Below are 22,126 nucleotides of genomic sequence, written 5' to 3' on the forward strand. Positions count from 1 at the left end.
TGTTGTGCAGGCCCAGAAAGTGTGTGTGCCTGCCAGTGCCTGCAACTAGAGTGAGAAGCGCTCGGCTGCAGGTACTGGCAGGCCTCCATGCTTTCCGGGCCTTCCTGCACACCACACCACACATGCATTCTCCTTGGAAAGAGAGTGCATGTGTGGCCTGCCAGCCCGGAAAGCATGCACTGTAGAGTAAGAGGCGCTCGGCTGCAGGTACTGGCAGGCCTCCATGCTTTCCGGGCCTTCCTGCATGCCACACCTCACATGCATTCTCCTTGGAAAGAGAGTGCATGTGTGGCCTGCCAGCCCGGAAAGCATGCACTGTAGAGTAAGAGGCGCTCGGCTGCAGGTACTGGCAGGCCTCCATGCTTTCCGGGCCTTCCTGCACACCACACCACACATGCATTCTCCTTGGAAAGAGAGTGCATGTGTGGCCTGCCAGCCCGGAAAGCATGCACTGTAGAGTAAGAGGCGCTCGGCTGCAGGTACTGGCAGGCCTCCATGCTTTCCGGGCCTTCCTGCATGCCACACCTCACATGCATTCTCCTTGGAAAGAGAGTGCATGTGTGGCCTGCCAGCCCGGAAAGCATGCACTGTAGAGTAAGAGGCGCTCGGCTGCAGGTACTGGCAGGCCTCCATGCTTTCCGGGCCTTCCTGCACGCCACTCCACACATGCATTCTCCTTGGAAAGAGAGTGCATGTGTGGTGTGCAGGCCCAGAAAGCGTGTATACCTGCCAGTGCCTGCAACTAGAGTGAGAAGCGCTCGGCTGCAGGTACTGGCAGGGCTGTGTTCTTTCTGCGCTCTGTTTCTCGCTCGGCTGCCAGCAAAATCAGGGTTGGAGCCGGGATCTGATTTTTGTGCAGGGAGGCAGTTTCTCGTTTCATGCTCCCGAAAAAAACGAAAGAAGCAGTAGAAACGAATTTCGCAGACAACTCTAATAGGGAAATGAAATATAGAAAAAAGACCCATTTCCATTTCTTCACAGTCTCTTCCAGTTGGCAAGTTTCGTCCTTCAGCGAAACCAAGGCCCACCAGATCCTCCAGCAGAAACCAGCTCAGTACCTGCGCTTCAACCAGCACCAGCTGTCCCGAATCTATCCTTCTTCCTACCGTGTGGACTCCAGCAATTATAATCCACAACCTTTCTGGAATGCGGGCTGCCAGCTGGGTAAGGGAATTTGGACCGTGTGATGTCCAAACGGGTATTTGTTCCCAGTCAGAAGATGACAGATCCTCGTTTTTAAAGCATTTCTGCAAGCTTTAGCCCACTGTTTTCTCCGAGGATCGGGGAGTGGGAGTGGATGCTCAGCTCTCTCCATCTGCTTGCTGTGACTCTTTGCCGTGGGATGATTCAGTTCTGTTCCTTCAAGTGAGAAAGGTAGCAAGATGTTATATAGGTTTTTCCACAGAAGAATTTTAAAAAAATCATTCTCTCTCTCGCTTAATCTCTCTCTGATTTCTCGGTGCTTTGTGGCATTTGATGTCAAGTATTCTTTTCATCATGTGTGCTCTCTGAAGTGCCTGCCTTTCATTCCGAGCCTGACAGTTGTGCGTGAGCAATGCCGACTGCCACTTACCTGCTTTTTTCCTCCCACCATGAATGTTTCAGTGGCGCTAAACTACCAGTCGGAAGGGAGGATGCTTCAGCTCAACCGCGCCAAGTTCAATGCCAATGGGAATTGTGGCTACGTCCTCAAGCCCACGTGTATGTGTCAAGGTAAGGAAAGGGTTGAGCTCTGTTCTCATAGAGGCAGGGCCTGCAGCCAAGCGCCACTTACTCTAGGCATAGGTTCCCAAACTTATTTGGCCTGCTGGAAAGGGGGCGTGGCTTAGAGGGGTGGGCGTGGCTCCTTCTCAAGAGGGCGGGGCTGAGCCTCTCCCCTAGTCCAAGATGCAGGGCTGCGAGCGGAGGTGGGCGGGGCACAAATGGGCGGCCAGGACTGGGATGGGTGAAGTTATGAGCTCTGAGGCAGGGCTGAGCATCTATCCCTGTCTTGGACACAGGGGGCGGGGCTAGAGGAGGGGGCGGGGCCTCTTCCCGCTCCCGTGTTCTAACAAGTGCCTCAGGGGAGATATAGAGGCTCAGCCCTGTCTTGTGCTCTTTGGAAGAGGCCCCGCCCACACCCTACCCCCACCCTTTAGTCCTAAAAGGCCTCTCAGGAGAAATATAGAGGCTCAGCCCTGTCTCACGCTCTTGGAAGAGGCCCCGCCCACACTCCTAGCCTTGTCCTTTAGTCCTAAAAGGCCTCTCAGGAGAAATATAGAGGCTCAGCCCTGTCTCACGCTCTTGGAAGAGGCCCCGCCCACACTCCTAGCCTCGTCCTTTAGTCCTAAAAGGCCTCTCAGGAGAAATATAGAGGCTCAGCCCTGTCTCGGGCTCTTGGGAAGAGGCCCCACCCCCACCCCTAGCCCTGCCCTTTAGTCCTAAAAGGCCTCTCAGGAGAAATATAGAGGCTCAGCCCTGTCTCGCGCTCTTGGAAGGAGGCCCCGCCCCCACCCCTAGCCCTGCCCTTTAGTCCTAAAAGGCCTCTCAGGAGAGATATAGAGGCTCAGCCCTGTCTTGGGCTCTTGGGAAGAGGCCCCACCCCCACCCCTAGCTCCACCCTTTAGTCCTAAAAGGCCTCTCAGGAGAAATATAGAGGCTCAGCCCTGTCTCGGGCTCTTGGGAGGCCCCACCCCCACCCCTAGCACAACCTCTGAGGATGCTTGCCGTCGATGTGGGTGAAATGTCAGGAGAGAATGCTTCTGACTCACAGTAACTCAGTGATTCCAGTCATGGAAGCCTTTGACAAGTCATAGCTCGTCTCATTCTGTATTTGCTTTGTAAACAGGTACCTTCAACCCAAATTCTGAAGATCCTCTGCTTGGCCAGATGAAGAAGCAGCTTGTGTTAAGAATTATCAGTGGACAGCAGCTCCCAAAGCCTCGGGATTCCATGCTTGGAGACAGGGGCGAGGTATGGAGACAGGGGCACTTTAAGGAGGCTTCCTACCTGTTTCTTGAGAGGAGAGGTGCTCAGCTGCAGGCAGGCATGCGCTTTAAGGAGGCTTCTTACCTGTTTCTCTACTCTAGAAGAGAGGCGCTCAGCTGCAGGCAGGCATGCACTTTAAGGAGGCTTCTTACCTGTTTCTCTACTCTAGAAGAGAGGCGCTCAGCTGCAGGCATGTGTGCACTTTAAGGAGGCTTCTTACCTGTTTCTCTACTCAAGAGGAGAGGTGCTCAGCTGCAGGCAGATATCTGTTTTCGCTCTGGGATCAAATCAGGGGCTCCTCTTCCCGTCATAGGCATTTAAACTATTTCTACTTTAGAGGAGAGGTGCTCAGCTGCAGGCAGGCATGCGCTTTAAGGAGGCTTCTTACCTGTTTCTCAAGAGGAGAGGTGCTCAGCTGCAGGCAGATATCTGTTTTCGCTCTGGGATCAAATCAGGGGCTCTATAGAGGTGGTTTGCTGCTTTTGTGATAGGACAGAATCATTAGAATCTCCTGATACTGACTTGTTCAGAAACACTCAAGCCAGGTCCGGCCATTGCACCAAACAAGCCGTTGACAGAAAGTCAACCACGAGCCATACAATCGGGCAACCTGCTCCAATGTGCTCCCTTGTTTGCAGCAACTCAAAGTTTTGCTGCCGTTGTTTAATCCTGTTTACTGTGACATCTGAACACAGCTACCCAGAGAGAAACAAAGGGTGACAGAGACTATGTCTTTACCACTTGGAATTTGCTCCTAAAAGGCTGTAGATAGTTTGAAATATCCCTTCTGACTGCAGAGGGAGAAGGAGACTACGGCTCCGTTTCGAACGGATTATGTAACGTGTTTCTTTCTTCAAGACGAGCAGGTGCTCGGCTCTTTTTCTCGCCGCGCGGAAAGAGCCAAGTGTGGTTTATTGTCCGCGGGGCGCCTTTGGGGAGATGGTTGAGCCCTGCCAAGACGCTCCATCCATTCAACAGGGTCCCTATTCATGTCACCTCTCTGGAAAGAAAGAAAGAAAACCTCCAAAGGAGGTTGTTAAAACCCACAAAGCTTCTGGGATTGTCAGCCAAGATGGATGGGACTTCCTCTGGAGCCCCTCCTGGAATCTGTTTGTACAAAGTCCGTCCACCATCCCCCAGTCCTGTGGTTGGAAAACTGGGAAAGGGCTCTGTGGGTGGCTTCTGGTCCCCACCCGCAGCTACGAGCCGATCTGCCAAAGGAAAAACAGTGTCGGATCTCCACTCTGTGGCTGCGAGGTCATTTTGTTTTGACTTGTAGGAATATTTGGTCTCTATATGAAGCAGAACGCAACAAAACAAGCTTGGGATGGAGACAGAAAATAAGTATTTGGGATGATATTTGGCTGAATGCTGAAAAGTCTGTTTTCTATTGGCCCATTATAGTCAGAGGACTTTCCAAGCCCCCGTTTCCATCATTTTAGGTATTTAAGCTATTCTGCTCGAGAGGAGAGGCGCTCAGCTGCAGGCAGATATCTGTTTTCACTCTGGGATGCCGAAAAGTCTGTTTTCTATTGGCCCATTATAGTCAGAGGACTTCTCAGGCTCCCTTTTCCATCATTTTAGATATTTAAGCTATTCTGCTCTAGAGGATAGGCGCTCAGCTGCAGGCAGGTGTGAATGTTAAGGAGCTTTTCTTACCTGTTTCTGCACTCTAGAGGAGAGGCGCTCAGCTGCAGGCAGGTGTGCATGTTAAGGAGGTTTTCTTACCTGTTTCTTCACTCTAGAGGAGAGGCGCTCAGCTGCAGGCAGGTGTGCATGTTAAGGAGGTTTTCTTACCTGTTTACCTGTTTCTCTACTCTAGAGGCAAGGTGCTCAGCTGCAGGCAGATAACTGTTTTCGCTCTGGGATGCCGAAAGATCTACTTTCTATTGGCCCGTTATGGTGAGAGGACTTCCCAGGCTCCCCTTCCCATCATAGGCATTTAAGCTGTTTGTGCTCTAGAGGAGAGGCGCTCAGCTGCAGGCAGGTGTGCATGTTAAGGAGGTTTTCTCACCCGTTTCTGCACTCTAGAGGAGAGGCGCTCAGCTGCAGGCAGGTGTGAATGTTAAGGAGGTTTTCTTACCTGTTTACCTGTTTCTCTACTCTAGAGGCGAGGTGCTCAGCTGCAGGCAGATAACTGTTTTCGCTCTGGGATGCCGAAAGATCTACTTTCTATTGGCCCGTTATGGTGAGAGGTCTTCCCAGGCTCCCCTTCCCATCATAGGCATTTAAGCTGTTTGTGCTCTAGAGGAGAGGCGCTCAGCTGCAGGCAGGTGTGCATGTTAAGGAGGTTTTCTCACCCGTTTCTGCACTCTAGAGGAGAGGCGCTCAGCTGCAGGCAGGTGTGAATGTTAAGGAGGTTTTCTTACCTGTTTACCTGTTTCTCTACTCTAGAGGCGAGGTGCTCAGCTGCAGGCAGATAACTGTTTTCGCTCTGGGATGCCGAAAGATCTATTTTCTATCGGCCCGTTATGGTGAGAGGACTTCCCAGGCAAATTTTTGTTTGCTTGGGGATTATTAAAAAAGATTAAAGCAGGCAAAGAGCTGGGTTTGGCTCGTGCTTGTTTTCATGTCGAGATGATTTTCGTAGGGGGAGGGGCCTTCCCATTATGTGCTCCCAAAGGAATGAAAGAATGAAACGGCTTCTATGTAAAACTCTAGTAAATACTACAACTGATAAAATTATTTTTCATTCACAAAATGTGTTTATGTATTTTCAGATTATCGACCCGTTTGTGGAAGTGGAGCTAATCGGTTTGCCGGTGGACTGCTGTAAAGAGCAGACGAGAGTTGTGGATGACAACGGTAGGACTCCTCTCGTTCTCTCTTCAGATCATTCAGCATGTCATCTGCCATTTCTTTTTCCCCCCTGTGCATATTGATCTTTGTATATCGTTCTTATTGTTTTTATCATAAAATCCCAGTTTAAGTTGTCAAATGCTTTTTCTATATCGCTAATTAGTCACCTGCCATTTCTTTTTTCCCCTGTGCATATTGATCTTTTTATATCGCTCTTATTGTTTTTATATATTGGTCTCTCATATCGTGTGCTTGCAGAACTTTTTTTCGTAAAATCCCAGTTTAAGTTGTCAAATGCTTTTTCTATATTGCTAATTAGTCACCTGCCATTTCTTTTCCCCCCTGTGCATATTGATATTTTATATAGTTCTTATTGTTTTTATATATTGGTCTCCCATATGGTGTGCTTGCATCGTAAAATCCCAGGTTAAGTTGTCAAATGCTTTTTCTATATTGCGAATTAGTCATCTGCCGTTTCTGTCACAAACAAAAGAGCTTTCAAAGTAGAGTTCAAAATCCCACTTGTGGATCTTTTAGAACTACCATTGTATCATCTGCAAATGTTTTAGTCTCTAGATTGTATACAGTGGATCTTTTAGAACTACCATTGTATCATCTGCAAAATGTTTTAGTCTCTAGATTTTATATTTACTCTTTTGATGCCCTTTTCGGCCCCTATTGCGCTTTTCATGCCTCTGTCACCATTAGAAACATCCTTGTGGTTCCTTTCTATATTGTCCATGGATTTGTCAATTCTCGATTAATCAAGATCTGAGTATTTTGCTTGTTGTAGATCCGACTAAAACTATTTTAAGAGTCCTATACCTACACTCAATGTATTTATTTATTTATTTATTTATTTATTTACATCATTTATATTCCGCCCTTCTCACCCCGAAGGGGACTCAGGGCGGATCACATTACACATATTAGGCAAACATTCAATGCCTTTTTAACACAGGACAAAGACAAACAAACATAGCTCCGAGCGGGCCTCGAACTTATGACCTCCTGGTCAGTGACTCATTGCTCTCCCGTCTGCGCCACAGCATTGCATGAACATCCCTTCCATTTGAGATTTTCCTTTTTGCTAATGTTCATATACATATGGCATGGGGGATCCTTTCATAGGCAGGCTGCTAGTATTAATTGCGTTTGCTCCAGCATTTGTCTTCCCAGACACAATAAAGCTGTCTGCTTTGCAGGTTTCAATCCAATGTGGGAAGAAACCCTGGTGTTCACCATCTGCATGCCGGAGATTGCATTGATTCGGTTCCTGGTGTGGGATCACGATCCCATTGGGAGGGATTTTATCGGACAGCGAACGATATCGTTTACAAGCATGATGCCAGGTGAGGTGGTGGGGCTTGTTGCCGTTGTGTTTGAATACAGAATGTAGATGACATTGGTGAAGGAAGGTTTCTTGCCAGGTTCCTTGTTAGTTAGCATAACGCAATGCACAATAATATTCCGACTTTAAGGGCCCTTTCACATAGCAGAAATACGAGGGTTCTTCAAAAAGTTTCCGCACTTTTTACAAACTCGATTTCTTCATCGTGGTCTCTGTGAAATCGCATTCAGAGGTGACCACTCGAAGAAATACGGTTACAGGTAAGCAACCGTTCCTTAACAACAACAACAACAATATCCTGTGTCCAGGTTGGTCCATCAAGTGCTCTGCTATGGCTGACTTCTCCGATTAGATTATTCTGCCATGCTTTTCATGTTCCTTGATCCATGTCTGAGCATAGCTACGTCTGGAGGTCCCTATGAAGATGTATTTTATGAACGTTTATTTTATTGTTTTAATTATATATGCTGTTATTGTGCTCTGTTTTTATCTGCTGATTCTTGGGCTCGGTCCCCATGTGAACCTCTCCGAGTCCCCTCGGGGAGATGGAGGCGGGTTATAAATAAATAAATAAATAAATAAATAATAATAATAATTATTATTATTATATTAGAATCATAGAACTGGAAGAGACCTCATGGGCCATCCAGTCCAACCCCTTGCCAAGAAGCAGGAAATCGCATTCAAAACATTCCTAACAGATGGACATCCGGCCTCCTCCTCTTCTTCTTCTTCTTCTTCTTCTTCTTCTTCTTCTTCTTCTTCTTCTTCTTCTTATTATTATTATTAAGACTTGTCCACAGCAACACAATCACCATAAACAACTTGCATTCTCTGATGAATCTCCTTTGGGGTGACACCTTCTGCTGTGAAAAATTCAGTGACTGCACGTTGCCTAAGCCGCATTGACTAACTGTCTGCGCAGGGTTCCATACTTCGCGCTTTAACAACACAACCGTTCAATGCTGAGGCTTCCCCGTCTGCGCAGGGTTCCATACTTTTCACTTTAACAACACAACCGTCCAATGCTAAGGCTTCCCCGTCTGCGCAGGGTTCCATACTTCGCCCTTTAACAACACAACCGTTCAATGCTAAGGCTTCCCCGTCTGCGCAGGGTTGCATACTTCGCCCTTTAACAACACAACCGTTCAATGCTAAGGCTTCCCCGTCTGCGCAGGGTTCCATACTTCGCCCTTTAACAACACAACCGTTCAATGCTAAGGCTTCCCCGTCTGCGCAGGGTTCCATACTTCGCCCTTTAACAACACAACCGTTCAATGCTAAGGCTTCCCCGTCTGCGCAGGGTTGCATACTTCGCCCTTTAACAACACAACCGTTCAATGCTAAGGCTTCCCCGTCTGCGCAGGGTTCCATACTTCGCACTTTAGCAACACAACCGTTCAATGCTAAGGCTTCCCCGTCTGCGCAGGATTCCATACTTCGCCCTTTAACAACACAACTGTTCAATGCTAAGGCTTCCCCGTCTGCGCAGGGTTCCATACTTCGCCCTTTAACAACACAACCATTCAATGCTAAGGCTTCCCCGTCTGCGCAGGATTCCATACTTCGCCCTTTAACAACACAACCGTTCAATGCTAAGGCTTCCCCGTCTGCGCAGGGTTCCATACTTCGCCCTTTAACAACACAACCGTTCAATGCTAAGGCTTCCCCGTCTGCGCAGGGTTCCATACTTCGCCCTTTAACAACACAACCGTTCAATGCTAAGGCTTCCCCGTCTGCGCAGGGTTCCATACTTCGCGCTTTAACAAACACAACCGTTCAATGCTAAGGCTTCCCCGTCTGCGCAGGGTTCCATACTTCGCCCTTTAACAACACAACCGTTCAATGCTAAGGCTTCCCTGTCTGCGCAGGGTTCCATACTTCGTGCTTTAACAACACAACCGTTCAATGCTAAGGCTTCCCGCCAAATGGAGGATGCCTGCCATAGATGTGGGCGAAACGTCAGGAGAGAATGCTTCTGGAATGTGGCCACACAGTCCAGAAAACTCACAGCAACCCTGTCATTCACATTCTTTGTTTATTTCACGTGTAAGTGAATAGTCTTTATTCATTCCAGTAGAGACCGGGGAAAACTAAAGCAATATCCTTACCATGAAGAGGAGATCCACCTCCATACGTGACTCCTTTCAGGGCTCTGTACAACATACGTGTCCCGTGCTCCCCCTTCCTTCCCTCCCACCGTAAATTATAATGATGGGCGTTTGGTAGTTGGCGGTGATTGCATTTCACAGCTTCCAATATGCACAACTCCATGGGAGGGATCTCAAAGTCAATAGGGGAAGCTTCAAAGCCTTTTCGAAAGCAACCAGAGCTTCTTTTGGGCTCGTTTTTTTGTGTTGGCAGTTCACCAGCAGCTGCAATTAGTCTGTAATGTTAAAAACGGGCTGGTGACGGAGTATCTTAAAAATCCGGGGGTTTTTAACACTCGGTACATCCTCCACCCCTTCATTATTTTTGTGATAAAAGCGCCCTGTGTTGTTGTTATTTTCCCCTCCTCCTTCTTCTCCGTCTTCTTCAAAGGAGGAGAGAATTTGGCAAGTAAAAAAATGCTTTCAAGAAGAGGAAAGGATCCAAAAAAAAAAAATTGAAAGAAGTTCCAACTACGAAATTAATAAGGGCATCCAAGGGAGCAGGGAATCTATTAGAAATGCCGAGATTGACGACAGCGATAATACGAGAAGAATGGAAACGGGTCTCTTTCCAACCAAATAGAAAGGTAGCAGAAAGGTATAATGTGCCGGGTTTACTGGCGGATAAGACGACCCCCAACTTTTCCAGTTAAAATTTAGAGTTTGGGTAATAATAATAATAATAATAATACTAATAATAATAATAATAATAATAATAATAATAATAATAATTTTATTCTTATACCCCGCCGCATCTCCCCGAAGGGACTCAGGGCGGCTTACATGGGGCCAAGCCCGAACAGAACAATAAAACCAATAAAACCAATAATCAGACAATAAAAGCAAGTCATAAAAACCACATACTCGTCGTATAAGACTACCTCGCCGTATAAGACTACCTCTCCGTATAAGACTACCTCTTTTCCAACGTACACCAAATTAAAAGGCTATCAGAGTGGTAGTACTTCCTTATTCTTCTGCACACTGCTGGAAAGTTTTATGGTTATCTACGGATTAGTTAAATTCGCCTCCCTGCATAAAGCGGTACCTAAATTTCCTACTCGACAGATGCAACTGTCTTTTGAGCTGCACAGGTCAACAGCGGGTTAGGCTATTAATGATCGGGAGCTCGATCCGACTCGGGCTGGCTTCGAACTCACGTAGTGATTTATTGCAGCCGGCTCTTATCCTATTTGACAACACAAAATGCCACTCACCTTCTTGCTCTGCTTCCATGTGTTTTCAGGCTATCGGCATGTCTACTTGGAAGGCATGGAAGAGGCGTCCATCTTTGTTCACGTAGCTGTCAATGACATATGTGGTAAGGTGAGTAATTCTGTGTTCTGAGTCAGGAGGATGTGTGTCTTCTGTTGGGAAGCATTTGGTAAGAGGATGACCGGATATTTGAGAACTTACAGGTCTTGTTCAGCGACATGAATCCTATCGCTTTGTGAGTTGTGAGCTGGTGTGTGCAGCAATGGCAAAATAATTTCTCAAAATGATGCACGTATAAGTGGCAAACATTCAGTGCCATTAGACATACGACAGATCTAGACAGACACAGAGGCAATTTAACATTTTCCAGCTTCATGAGGGTTTGCTCGATTTCGGACATAGGGGGAGCTGCTTCTTCATCATCCACTGTGACACCCGAGCCCTTGTTGGGAGTACTTCCTCATTCTTTTTTTTAAAAATGTTTTTAGGGAGTACTTCCTCATTCTGAAGGATTCATGGTGTTGTAAATTAGTTAGATTTCCTACTTGGCAGATGCAACTGTCTTTTGAGTTGCTTAGGTCAACACCGAGCTAGGCTATTAATGGTCAGGAGCTCACCCCGACCCAGGCTGGCTTTGATCTTGTTCAGTAGTGAGTTATTGCAGCTGGCTACTAACCAGCTACGCCACAGCCCGGTTTGTCCACTCATACAACAAGGGTTATGGGGCCTGCCACATAGCAAAAGCAGGTGAATGTTGTCCGTTGCATGATACAATTCTGGACTTTGCTTCAAGACTTTGTATTGAGATTTCTCTCAATGATTCTCGCACCAAAGCAATGTCAACACATCGATAAAATAATGTGCAACAAATAGTTGTCTTTGCAGTTTGGTATGTGTAAACTAATCGCATCTCCAAGGTGTTAGATAAGGAGCCAAAGTCCAGCTTTCTTTGGACGATTAGTAAACCCGCTGTGGCAAGTGGGAATCGTGCTTTTCTCCGGAGCCGTGCCAACTAAACAAAGCATATTTATACTAGCGGCATTTTAACAAGGAGCGATGTGACACATTAGGCGAGAGCACGGCGCAGGAGTTCCTGTGGCAAATTATGTATTGAAATTGCAAAATTCAATTAGTGGGTGTTATGAGTGCGAATAATTCCGAGAGTGCCAATTTAGCCATCTAATCGGTAACTAATTCCCCCAGAAATGTATTACTTACAACATACGCATCTAACAGTAGCTTCTTGTACAGTAATATATTACTCCGGCATTAGTACGTATGGACAGGGATATGTACGGAAGCTGTAATTAGCAGACTACAAAAGACTACGAACAGGAAGAACCGGGATTCTCAGCGACCTTTGGTGTCCGTGAGAGGAACGACACAAAACCCGTTCAACCTTTTTAAGTATTCCAGGAAATACTAGAATGTGGAATTATCCAAAGAAACTGGCAGCCTGATGAAGCCAGGAAAAAGGAAGTGTTGTTTCGAATGTTGTTAATTAGTCTTTGGAGTTGGTTACTAGAAGTAATGGCAATGATCGTTGGCTTCGGCAGCTTTCGAGAAGAATCAGACCAATTCTTCCTTCGTTCTGTTCAATCATCTAGAATAGTTTGTGTGTTTAGACTAGCAATGGGCAAACTTCGGCCCTCCAGGGGTTTTGGACTCCAACTCCCACAATTCCTAACAGCCTACCGGCTGTTAGGAATTGTGGGAGTTGGAGTCCAAAACACCTGGAGGGCCAAAGTTTGCCCGTCCCTGGTTTAGACCTTTCAAAAAAGTTGGTCATGAGAAGCATCAGAGTCCAACATCTCATATATGTGTGTATGTATGTGCATATATTTACACACACACACATATAAATATATATTAGAGTTGTGCGTGAAATTAGTTTTTTCTGTTTCATCTGTATTTTCGTGACTTTCGTTACCTTCGGGAACATGTAACAGGAAGCTATTATGAAAAGCAGCTCGACATGAAAGCAAATGGGAGCCGATAATTGGCCCCCCTCTGCTTTCGTGAGCACGTGGCACCCCATGCTTCTTTGCTTTGGAAGGAGAGAATGTGTGTGTGGCGTGTAGGCCCAATGCATGCCTCTGCCTGCAGCTGAGCGCCTCCTATAGAGTAGGAATGAGAACGTTCCTTCTTTTCTTGGAAAGAGAGAGTGCTTATGTGGCATGTAGGCCCAGCACATGCCTCTGCCTGCAGCTGAGTGCCTCCTATAGAGTAGGAATGAGAACTTGCCTCTTTGCCTTGGAAAAAAGTGTGTGCGTGTGGCGTGCAGGCCCAGTGCATGCTCCTTCCTGCAGCTGAGCACCTCCTATAGAGTAAGAATGAGAACTTGCCTCTTTGCCTTGGAAAAAAGTGTGTGTGTGTGGCGTGCAGGCCCAGTGCATGCCTCTGCCTGCAGCTGAGCGCCTCCTATAGAGTAAGAATGAGAAATTGCCTCCCTGCCTTGGAAAAAAGTGTGTGTGTGTGGCGTGCAGGCCCAGTGCATACTCTTGCCTGCTTCTTTGCTTTGGAAGGAGAGAATGTGTGTGTGGCGTGTAGGCCCAATGCATGCCTCTGCCTGCAGCTGAGTGCCTCCTATAGAGTAGGAATGAGAACTTGCCTCTTTGCCTTGGAAAAAAGTGTGTGCGTGTGGCGTGCAGGCCCAGTGCATGCTCCTTCCTGCTGCTGAGCACCTCCTATAGAGTAAGAATGAGAACTTGCCTCTTTGCCTTGGAAAAAAGTGTGTGTGTGTGGCGTGCAGGCCCAGTGCATGCCTCTGCCTGCAGCTGAGCGCCTCCTATAGAGTAAGAATGAGAAATTGCCTCCCTGCCTTGGAAAAAAGTGTGTGTGTGTGGCGTGCAGGCCCAGTGCATACTCTTGCCTGCAGCTGAGCGCCTCCTATAGAGTAAGAATGAGAACGTTCCTTCTTGCCTTGGAAAGAGAGTATGTGTGTGTGTGGCATGCAGGCCCAGTGCACACCCCTGCCTGCAACCAAGTGACTCCTCTAGAGCAGTGGTTCTCAACCTGTGGGTCTCCAGGTGTTTTGGCCTACAACTCCCAGAAACCCCAGCCAGTTTACCAGCTGTTAGGATTTCTGGGATTTGAAGGTCAAGATATCTGGGGACCCACAGGTTGAGAACCACTGCTCTAGAGTAAGAAAGTCAGAACTTGCCTCCTTGCCTTGAGAGAGAGTGTGGGTGTGGCGTGCAGGCCCAGTGTGATGGCCTGCCTGCAGCCAAGCTCCTCCTCTAGAATACAAAAGTCAGAACTTGCCTCCTTGCCTTGAGAGAGAGTGTGTGTGGCATGCAAGCCCAGTGTGATCGCCTGCCTGCAGCCAAGCGCCTCCTCTAGAGTTAGAAAGTCAGAACTTGCCTCCTTGCCTTGAGAGAGTGTGTGTGTGGTATTCAGGCCCAGTGCGATCGCCTGCCTGCAGACAAGCGCCTCCTCTAGATTAAGAAGGTCAGAACTTTCCTCCTTGCCTTGATAGAGTTCATATGTGGCTTGCAGGCCCATCGCATGCCCCTGCCTGCAGCCAAGCGCCTCCTCTAGAGTAAGAAAGTCAGAACTTGCCTCCTTGCCTTCAGAGAGAGTATGTGTGGCATGCAGGCCAGTGCAATCGCCTGCCTGCAGCTGAGTGCCTCCTCTAGAGTAGAAACAGGTAAATGTGCACCTGCCTGCAGTTGAGCGCCTCTCCTCTAGAGTAAAACAGCTTAGATGACTAAAATGATAGGAAAGAGAGCCTGGGAAGCCCCATAATGGGCTGATAGAAAACAGATCTTTCAGTACCCAAGAAGAAGCCTCCCTAAAGTGTATGCCTGCCTGTCTGCAGCTGAGCGCCTCTCCTCTAGAGCAGAGTAGAGCTTAAATGCCTAAAATGGGCCGATAGAAAACCAGAGCGAAAACAGATATCTGTCCTCCCTATTTCAGGAGGCTCCCAAAAACGGATCGGGGGACACAAAACGGGTCAAGGTTTACCCCGAAAGCACAACCGTAGCAATTAGTGAAAGGACAGGAGGGACATCTGTGGTGCCGAAAGGCGCACACACGAGCAGATATGTGTCTTCTCCAAAATCAAAGCTTCTTCCTGCTGTTGTTGCACCGTCCTCATTAAAGGCGAAGAAATGTGTCAGGAGATGGTAATTAGGGCAGGAAAAAACGTCCGGAAAGGAACAAGCGAGCCTTGTCTGGGTTCAAAGCTGCCCAGGAGCATCCAGCTCCAGATGCTCTGGATCCTGAGACGGGAGAAGGGGAGCGTTGCGCGGCAACACGGACGGCGGGGCCAGGCATGCGAGCGCGTCGGAACAAGGGAAGCCAGGAGGGGAAAAGTTACCTACTTTAACGTCGCCCTTGATTTCCCTCCTCTTGTGCCTCCTTCTCCCCAAACTTCCACGGACTTCGGTGCCATTCGAAAGTCAAACAGAACAAAACTTGGCTCGCTTTGGCTTCGCTCTGTCTTCATTTCTCTCTTTGCTTTGTGTCGGAGCCACGTCTTTGGCAAAGGTGGAGGCTCGCAATATATTTTCCTGCCATTTTCGCGTTTTCTTACAGCTTTTAGCATCTATATTTTTTTTTACTAAAAACTTAGATTTTTCCTTGTTTATAATGAATCCTGATATGTCACCATATCTCTGAATAATGTCCAGTACTTTTTTAATACTTTGTAGTGGGTTAGTTAGGGTACAGACTATATCGTCTGCGTAAACCTTAATTTTTAGTTCTTGGCCACTGATCTTTAAACCAGTAATTTCCTTCTCTTCTCTTATTCTGACATTTAAGATTTCCAGACCCATAATACAGTAGAGTCTCACTTATCCAACATTCGCTTATCCAACGTTCTGGATTATCCAACACATTTCTGTAGTCAATGTTTTCAATATATCATGATATTTTGGTGCCAAATTCATAAATACAGTAATTATTATGTAGCTTTACTGCGTATTGAACTACTTTTTCTGTCCAATTTGTTGTATAACATGATGTTTTGGTGCTTAATTTGTAAAATCATAACCTAATTTGATGTTTAATAGGCTTCTCCTTAATCTCTCCTTATTATCCAACGTATTTGCTTATCCAACGTTCTGCCAGCCCGTTTATGTTGGATAAGTGAGACTCTACTGTAAATAAAAGTGGGGACGGGCAACCTTGTCTAGTCCCTTTTTGTATGTCAATGTAATCTGATAGTTGCCCATTGATTTATAACCTTGCCCTTTGATTAGTGTATATAGCTCCTACTGCCCTTTTGAATTGGTGGCCAACTTCAATTTTTTCTAGCACTTTTTCCAAATAATCCCATCTGACATGGTCAAAGGCTTTTTCTGCATCAATAAAGAACAATGCCAAATCTGGTGGAGGCTTGCAATATATTTTCCTGCCATTTTTGCAACGACAATGTCTGTTCTACTTCTGAACCAAAGGCGTCAGCTCATACGGGGGTTCTCCGAAAAGTTTCCGCACTTTCTGAAAACTCTTATTTATTCAGAACTAGCTCGGGTTATTTGAAAAAGGCATGGGTTGTTTTGGGGTGCGAGGTAATGAATTAGTAACAGTATTTATTTTAAAAAAGACAGTCTTGGATTTCATTTGTTAGAAAGCACATAATGATGTGGGTGAACTACAATTCCCAGACTCGTAGGTCAATCCTCCCCAAACCAGGCCTGTTTGCCACGTTTGGTCCAGATCCGACGTGGCCTGGGTTCAGTGCTCTCTGGATGTTCAGTTAGTCATGAGGCTTCTCAATGCCAGTCCATTGTAAGGTGGGGGTCACAGTATCAGTGAAGGTACTGCAAGTCCCACCATCCATGGTAAGTTTGGTCCAGATCCATCGTTGGTTGGGTTCACAGTGCTGCCTGGATGTAGGTCAAGTACAATTATTGTAAATCACGACGAATTCTCCCCAAAACTCTTGTTCAGTTGCTGATCAATTCCTCTGTGAACTGCGTGCCATAGGAAAGGGTAGGAAATGGTTAAGGGAGAGGTGTGAACAGTGCTGTCTGGATGCAGGTCAAGTACAGCTCCTGAAAATCACGGTGAATTCCCCCCAAACCTCTTGTTCAGTTGCTGATCAACTCCTCTGTGAACTGTGTGCCATAGGTAAGGGTAGGAAAGGGTTAAGGGATGGGCAGTGGGCGGGACTATGCAAATTAAGGAAACCTGGGATGTCCATTCTGGAGGAAAAACAGAACATCTAGGATGATATTGTCCCTGAATGAAAGCCTGCACTTGGGTGGTGGGCAGGGTGGTATTTGTGGAGGAAAGGGTTAAGGGAGAGGCAGTGGGCGGGGTCATGCAAGTTAACGAACCCTGGGATGCCCATTCTGGAGGAAAAACAGAACATCTAGGATGATATTGTCCCTGAATGAAAGCCTTCACTTGGGTGGTGGGCAGGGTGGTATTTGTGGAGGAAAAGGTTAAGGGAGAGGCAGTGGGCGGGGCTATGCAAATTAAGGAACCCTGGGATGTCCATTCTGGAGGAAAAACAGAACATCTAGGATGATATTGTCCCCGAATGAAAGCCTTCACTTGGGTGGTGGGCAGAATGGTGTTTGTGGAGGAAAGGGTAGGAAAGCATTAAGGGAGAGGCAGTGGGCGGGGCTATGCAAATTAAGGAACCCTAGGATGTCCATTCTGGAGGAAAAACAGAACATCTAGGATGATATTGTCCCCGAATGAAAGCCTTCACGTGGATGGTGAGCAGTGTGGTGTTTGTGGATGACATTTTCAGAGCTCTTGGACATGTTCATGTCGCTCGCCATAACCTGCAATGTCCTTGGTCATTGGTATCTCCTGAGTAGTGGGAGCTAGAGCTGTTTGTGGACCTCATGTTGGCGTTCTCCCATTCTTCTTCTTCTTCTTCTCTCTCTCTCTCTCTCTCTCTCTCTTCTGTAGTTTATCCATGTCTTTTTGTGTCCGATTTCTCTCGTGTACTTTCTCCCCTTTGCCCCCCAAGTGTTGCCTATATGTATATCTATCTCTCTTGCAGGTTCTCCCCGGCTTGTTGTTCGTCGTCTCACTTTCTGCCTTTCACTTCTGTCTGTTTGTGATTTCAGTGGACTTCTCTGTGTCAAAAAAAGTCTCCTTTTAGAAGCAGAGCAAATTTAGACGCCTCGAAGGTACCCCCTCCCTCCTCCCGACACAGGAAGGTGTAGTGCGCTCCCAGCGACACCCGTGCATGCTTCTCTAACCGACAACGTCATGAAACATTTGGTGTCTTCCCCTCCCCTCCCCTTGTCTTCTTTGCTTTTCTTTGGTCCCCCCTGAAAAATATATATATATATTCCACTCATAACATGGATTGCAACATCTCCTGGAACGTTTGCCAGGCCATTGAACAGCCAGAGTGCTCTGCATTTACGAAGCTGATCCAGGATCAATCTCTCCCTCTCCTATTGGAAATAATTGCACCCAGTCTCTGGGCAGATATGCCTTTGGAAATAAATGGCAATCATAACCCGATTGAAAAGGGGAAAAAATGATGTATTCAGAAGCATTTATGCAATGGCACACAGGTACCTCAGTTGTTAGATTGCAGAAGTGTATGTCTGGGCACATATCCTTTTGGCCAATGTGAATCTCCATAGACATGTGGAGACCACTTTTTGAAAACCACTAGTCAAGAAAAGCATCATCTTGTTAGAAATGATATTCATAAACATTCGTGTAATGGCACACAGGTACCTCGGTTGTTAGATTGCAGAAGTGTGTCTCTGGGCACATATCCTTTTGGCCAATGTGAATCTCCATAGACATGTGGAGACCACCTTTTGAAAACCACTAGAAGTGATATTCATAAACATTCATGTAATGGCACACAGGTACCTCGGTTGTTAGATTGCAGAAGTGTGTCTCTGGGCACATATATCCTTTTGGCCAATGTGAATCTCCCTGAACATGTGGAGACCACCTTTTGAAAACCACTAGTCAAGAAAAGCATGATCTTGATAGAAGTGATATTCATAAACATTCGTGTAATGGCACACAGGTACCTCAGTTGTTAGATTGCAGAAGTGTGTCTCTGGACACGTATCCTTTTGGCAAATGAGAATCTGTGGAGACCTCCTTTTGAAAACCACTAGTCAAGAAAAGGCATGACCTTGTTAGAAGTCAACCCTTTGAACAAGTGATATTCACAAGCATTCATGTAATGGCACACAGGTACCTCAGTTGTTAGACTGCAGAAGTGTGCCTCTGGGTACATATCCTTTTGGCAAATGAGAATCTGTGGAGACCACCTTTTGAAAACCACTAGTCAAGAAAAGCATAATCTTGTTCGAAGTCAACCCTTTGAATAAGCGATATTAATAAGCATTCGTGTAATGGCACACAGGTAACTCAGTTGTTAATCTGAAGAACCATGTTTCTGAACTGCCAAGGATAAAGACATGCCACTACAAAAATATATATTTGGTTAGTAGGAGATGGTTGTTTCTTTGAAGTTGAAATTGTAGTTGCAGTTGTAATTGTAACTGCCCAGAAAATATACACTCCCTTGAAAACTCTCAGTTCAAAATATGCACTCGGAGATTAAAAAACAAAGTCTTCTTTGAAAACATAACATATCTCGTTTACTCACATACATCTTGAATATTAATTCACCAAACAGACACATTTCTTATTAAAGTTCAGTTATAGATAGGATGTAGATTTCTTTGTGTTGAATATACACAATATATATATTGTGTTGAATATACTAATATTCTTAGTCCATAGTCTTTAGATATAGTTGTACTCACTGAAGTCCGTAAGTCGTACTTATGTACTGAAGTCCAAACAACAACATGCATCCACCTCTACTGAGGTGTGATTCAGACTGAATACAAAACGGAGTCCTGTGTCTGAACATGCTCAGTACAATCAGTACAGTTAGTTCCCTCTTCTGCTTGAAGTCATTGCCCTTCCACCCAGGGCTAGAATCACTGGGTTGCTGTGAGTTTTCTAGGCTGTATGGCCTCTGAGGATGCTGCCAAAGATGTGGGTGAAATGTCAGAAGAGAATCCTTCTGGAATATGGCCGTACAGTCCGGAAAACTCACAGCAACCAAATATCCGCTCTGCTTTGAGTGCTCTTTCCGATGTAGCCAGTGATCATATTTCCAGTTTTTTTTGCTTGCCATTTGGAAAATTGCTACTGGTTGTGGGTTTGTTTTGGTGTGTTGGTTTGTCTTTTTTTGCAAACGTCCGGGAGAGAGACGATGCTGGATCTTCTTCTTAAATGGCTTCCTTTTCTCCCGACCAAATTTGCACTGGATTTGGGATCTTGAATCGCTTGCTCCGATTCAAGCGTCACCAGCGAATCTCACTGGGTTGCATCAGCTGATCTAGAAGGACTGAACCGGGGGAGTCGTCACTGCCCGTCGTGCCATTCCATCCCTTGAAATCTTTTCTTTCTTTCTATGTGTATTTGTGTATTGAGATGTCCGGATTGTACGCAGAATTTTGCGAGTATTTTTTTTGTTGTTTCACACTTGAGCACAGCATCTGATTGCCGTTTTGATATTTATGATATGCACTCGTCCATTTGGCTCCGTAATCGGGAAATTGGTTCTTTGGCTGGGCAATTATCCATTCTCATATACAGAACACACATACGGCAAGCATCCAATGCCGTTATACAATTAACAAGGACAGACAATACACAAACAGAGGTAAAGGCTTTCCCCATCTCCGGTTTATAGAGGGAGATGCAATCACGGAGATAGGATACTTTGGGTGCCCCATCAAAAGCTGTCTAATCTTAATAATAATAATAATAATAATAATTATAATAATATTCCGCTCTATCTCCCCGAGTGGTCTCAGGGTGGATTACAGAACACACATACAGCAAGCATTCAAAATACAATTAGCAAGGATAGATGTAAAGAACTCAGGCAGGGGAGATGGAGGTTATTTTTAATTAAATTATATTATATATATAACTATATCCGCTGCCACCAGTTATTAAAGATGTTTTTATTTAACAGCTGCCACCAATTTATAGAGGTTTTATAATGCTGCCACCAAATTACAAAGGGGATCATCAACGGTTGCCACCACTTTTGGAATACGTAGCCACTGGCTACTTTTAAATTTTCTTCTTTCTTCTTGTTTATTCTTGATGTGTGTATGTATGACAGACTGAGATGTTTGAAGGAAAAGAACAATCACACATTTATTCAGGCACAAGCTTAATGGATACAATTCTCACTTAGAGGCACTTTCCTTAACAATTGCAATAATAGAATGAGGTGTTTCTAACTTCCTAAAATTCCACTTCAATCACAGAATATCTGTTCCTAGTCAGGAGACAGACTAGGTTAAAGTGAGTCACCAAACTTATTTTATCCCTGATCCCCTAACTTGGGATCAGCCTTCCCTGAGCTTCAACAGGGCCCAGATTACCTAAAATAAGTCACCAAACTTATTTTAGAATTGACTCAAATTTCCTCACTTGAGCCACCCTGATCCTCCAACTGAGAATCAGACTTCCCTGTGGTTTGCTGACCACAGACACTGACTGACTGACTGAGTTTCCCTCCAAATTCTACTCTCTCTTCAGCTAACCCAGTTGGCTCCGCCCCCTTCTCCATGGCAACCAACTCATGGTGCTGAGTAACTGAAATATTAACCCTTTTAAAAACACAGTTAAACCTGGCATCTGTAAATAAAAATCACACTTCGTTACAACAGACAATACACAAACAGAGGTAAAGGCTTTCCCCAACTTATTTCTGGCATCTCGGAGGCTGTGCCCGACTCCGGTTCTTAGCGGGAGATGCGATCATGGAGATAGGATGGTTAGGGTGCCCCATCAAAGATGTCTAATCTTAATAATAATAATAATAATAATAATAATAATAATAATAATAATAATAATATACTTTATTTATATTCTTCACTATCCTCCCCGAGGGGACTCAGGCCAGGTTACAGAACACACATACGGCAAGCATTCAATGCCATTATACAATTAACAATAAAACTTTATTCTTATATAAAGTATAAGAATAAGGACAGACAATACACAAGCAGAGGTAAAGGCTTTCCCCATCTTATTTGTCGTTCTTAGGCATCCTCCCGCTCAATATCCTTAAGGACTCCCTTTTTGCCTCCCAGCTTGAGTGGAGCTTAAATTCTCTACTCTCAGCTCAGCTGTTTTCGTACTGCTTAGGTGAACAATGAGCTAGGCTAACGGTCGGGTGCTCAATCTGACTCGGGCTTTGAACTGCTAACTTTCAGGTCGGCAGTGATTTATTAACCACCTTGCATTTATTGGGTCCAACTGATCAATGGACCCTCTTCTCTTCCCCTTGTTGACCTGAGTCACGAGGAATTAAGTCCCAGGCTTAAAATTCCCAATAAATATGCCCTAATTTCCGAACTGCTTAGGTGAACAGTGAGCTAGGCTATCCGACTCGGTCTTCGAACTGCCAACCTTCTGGTCGGCAGTGATTTATTAACCACCTTGCATTTATTGCAAGATATTTGGAAAATGATCAATGGACCCTCTTCTCTTCCCCTTGTTGACCTGAGTCACCAGGAATTAAGTTCCAAGCTTAAAATTCCCAATAAACATGCCCTAGTTTCTGAGAACACATACCATTGTCATCGAATGATATTGGGGAGAGTGGGCGGGGAAACCAAACTTTGGATCAAAACCGCAATTTGTATCTTTCTTC

The 22,126-nt window shown here is 45.7% G+C and overlaps 1 protein-coding gene across 10 annotated transcripts in view; it reads left to right on the forward strand.

Annotated features, from left to right (window-relative positions):
- The window catches only part of plch2 (phospholipase C eta 2), a 157,696-nt gene that overhangs the window by 125,591 nt on the left and 9,979 nt on the right, over positions 1-22,126 (forward strand). For all 10 annotated transcript variants that reach the window (XR_010001384.1, XM_062965884.1, XM_062965883.1 and 7 more), the window contains 6 exons: positions 982-1,164; positions 1,606-1,713; positions 2,828-2,952; positions 5,688-5,772; positions 6,972-7,118; positions 10,514-10,593. Coding sequence is in view for 9 of the 10 variants with exons in the window: in XM_062965884.1 (XP_062821954.1) it covers positions 982-1,164; positions 1,606-1,713; positions 2,828-2,952; positions 5,688-5,772; positions 6,972-7,118; positions 10,514-10,593 (728 nt within the window). In the remaining variant the exon portion in view is untranslated. The remainder of the gene's footprint in view (positions 1-981; positions 1,165-1,605; positions 1,714-2,827; positions 2,953-5,687; positions 5,773-6,971; positions 7,119-10,513; positions 10,594-22,126) is intronic.

The sequence above is a fragment of the Anolis carolinensis genome, unplaced genomic scaffold (genome assembly GCF_035594765.1).
Source record: "Anolis carolinensis isolate JA03-04 unplaced genomic scaffold, rAnoCar3.1.pri scaffold_15, whole genome shotgun sequence".
NCBI classification, from domain to species: domain Eukaryota; kingdom Metazoa; phylum Chordata; class Lepidosauria; order Squamata; family Dactyloidae; genus Anolis; species Anolis carolinensis.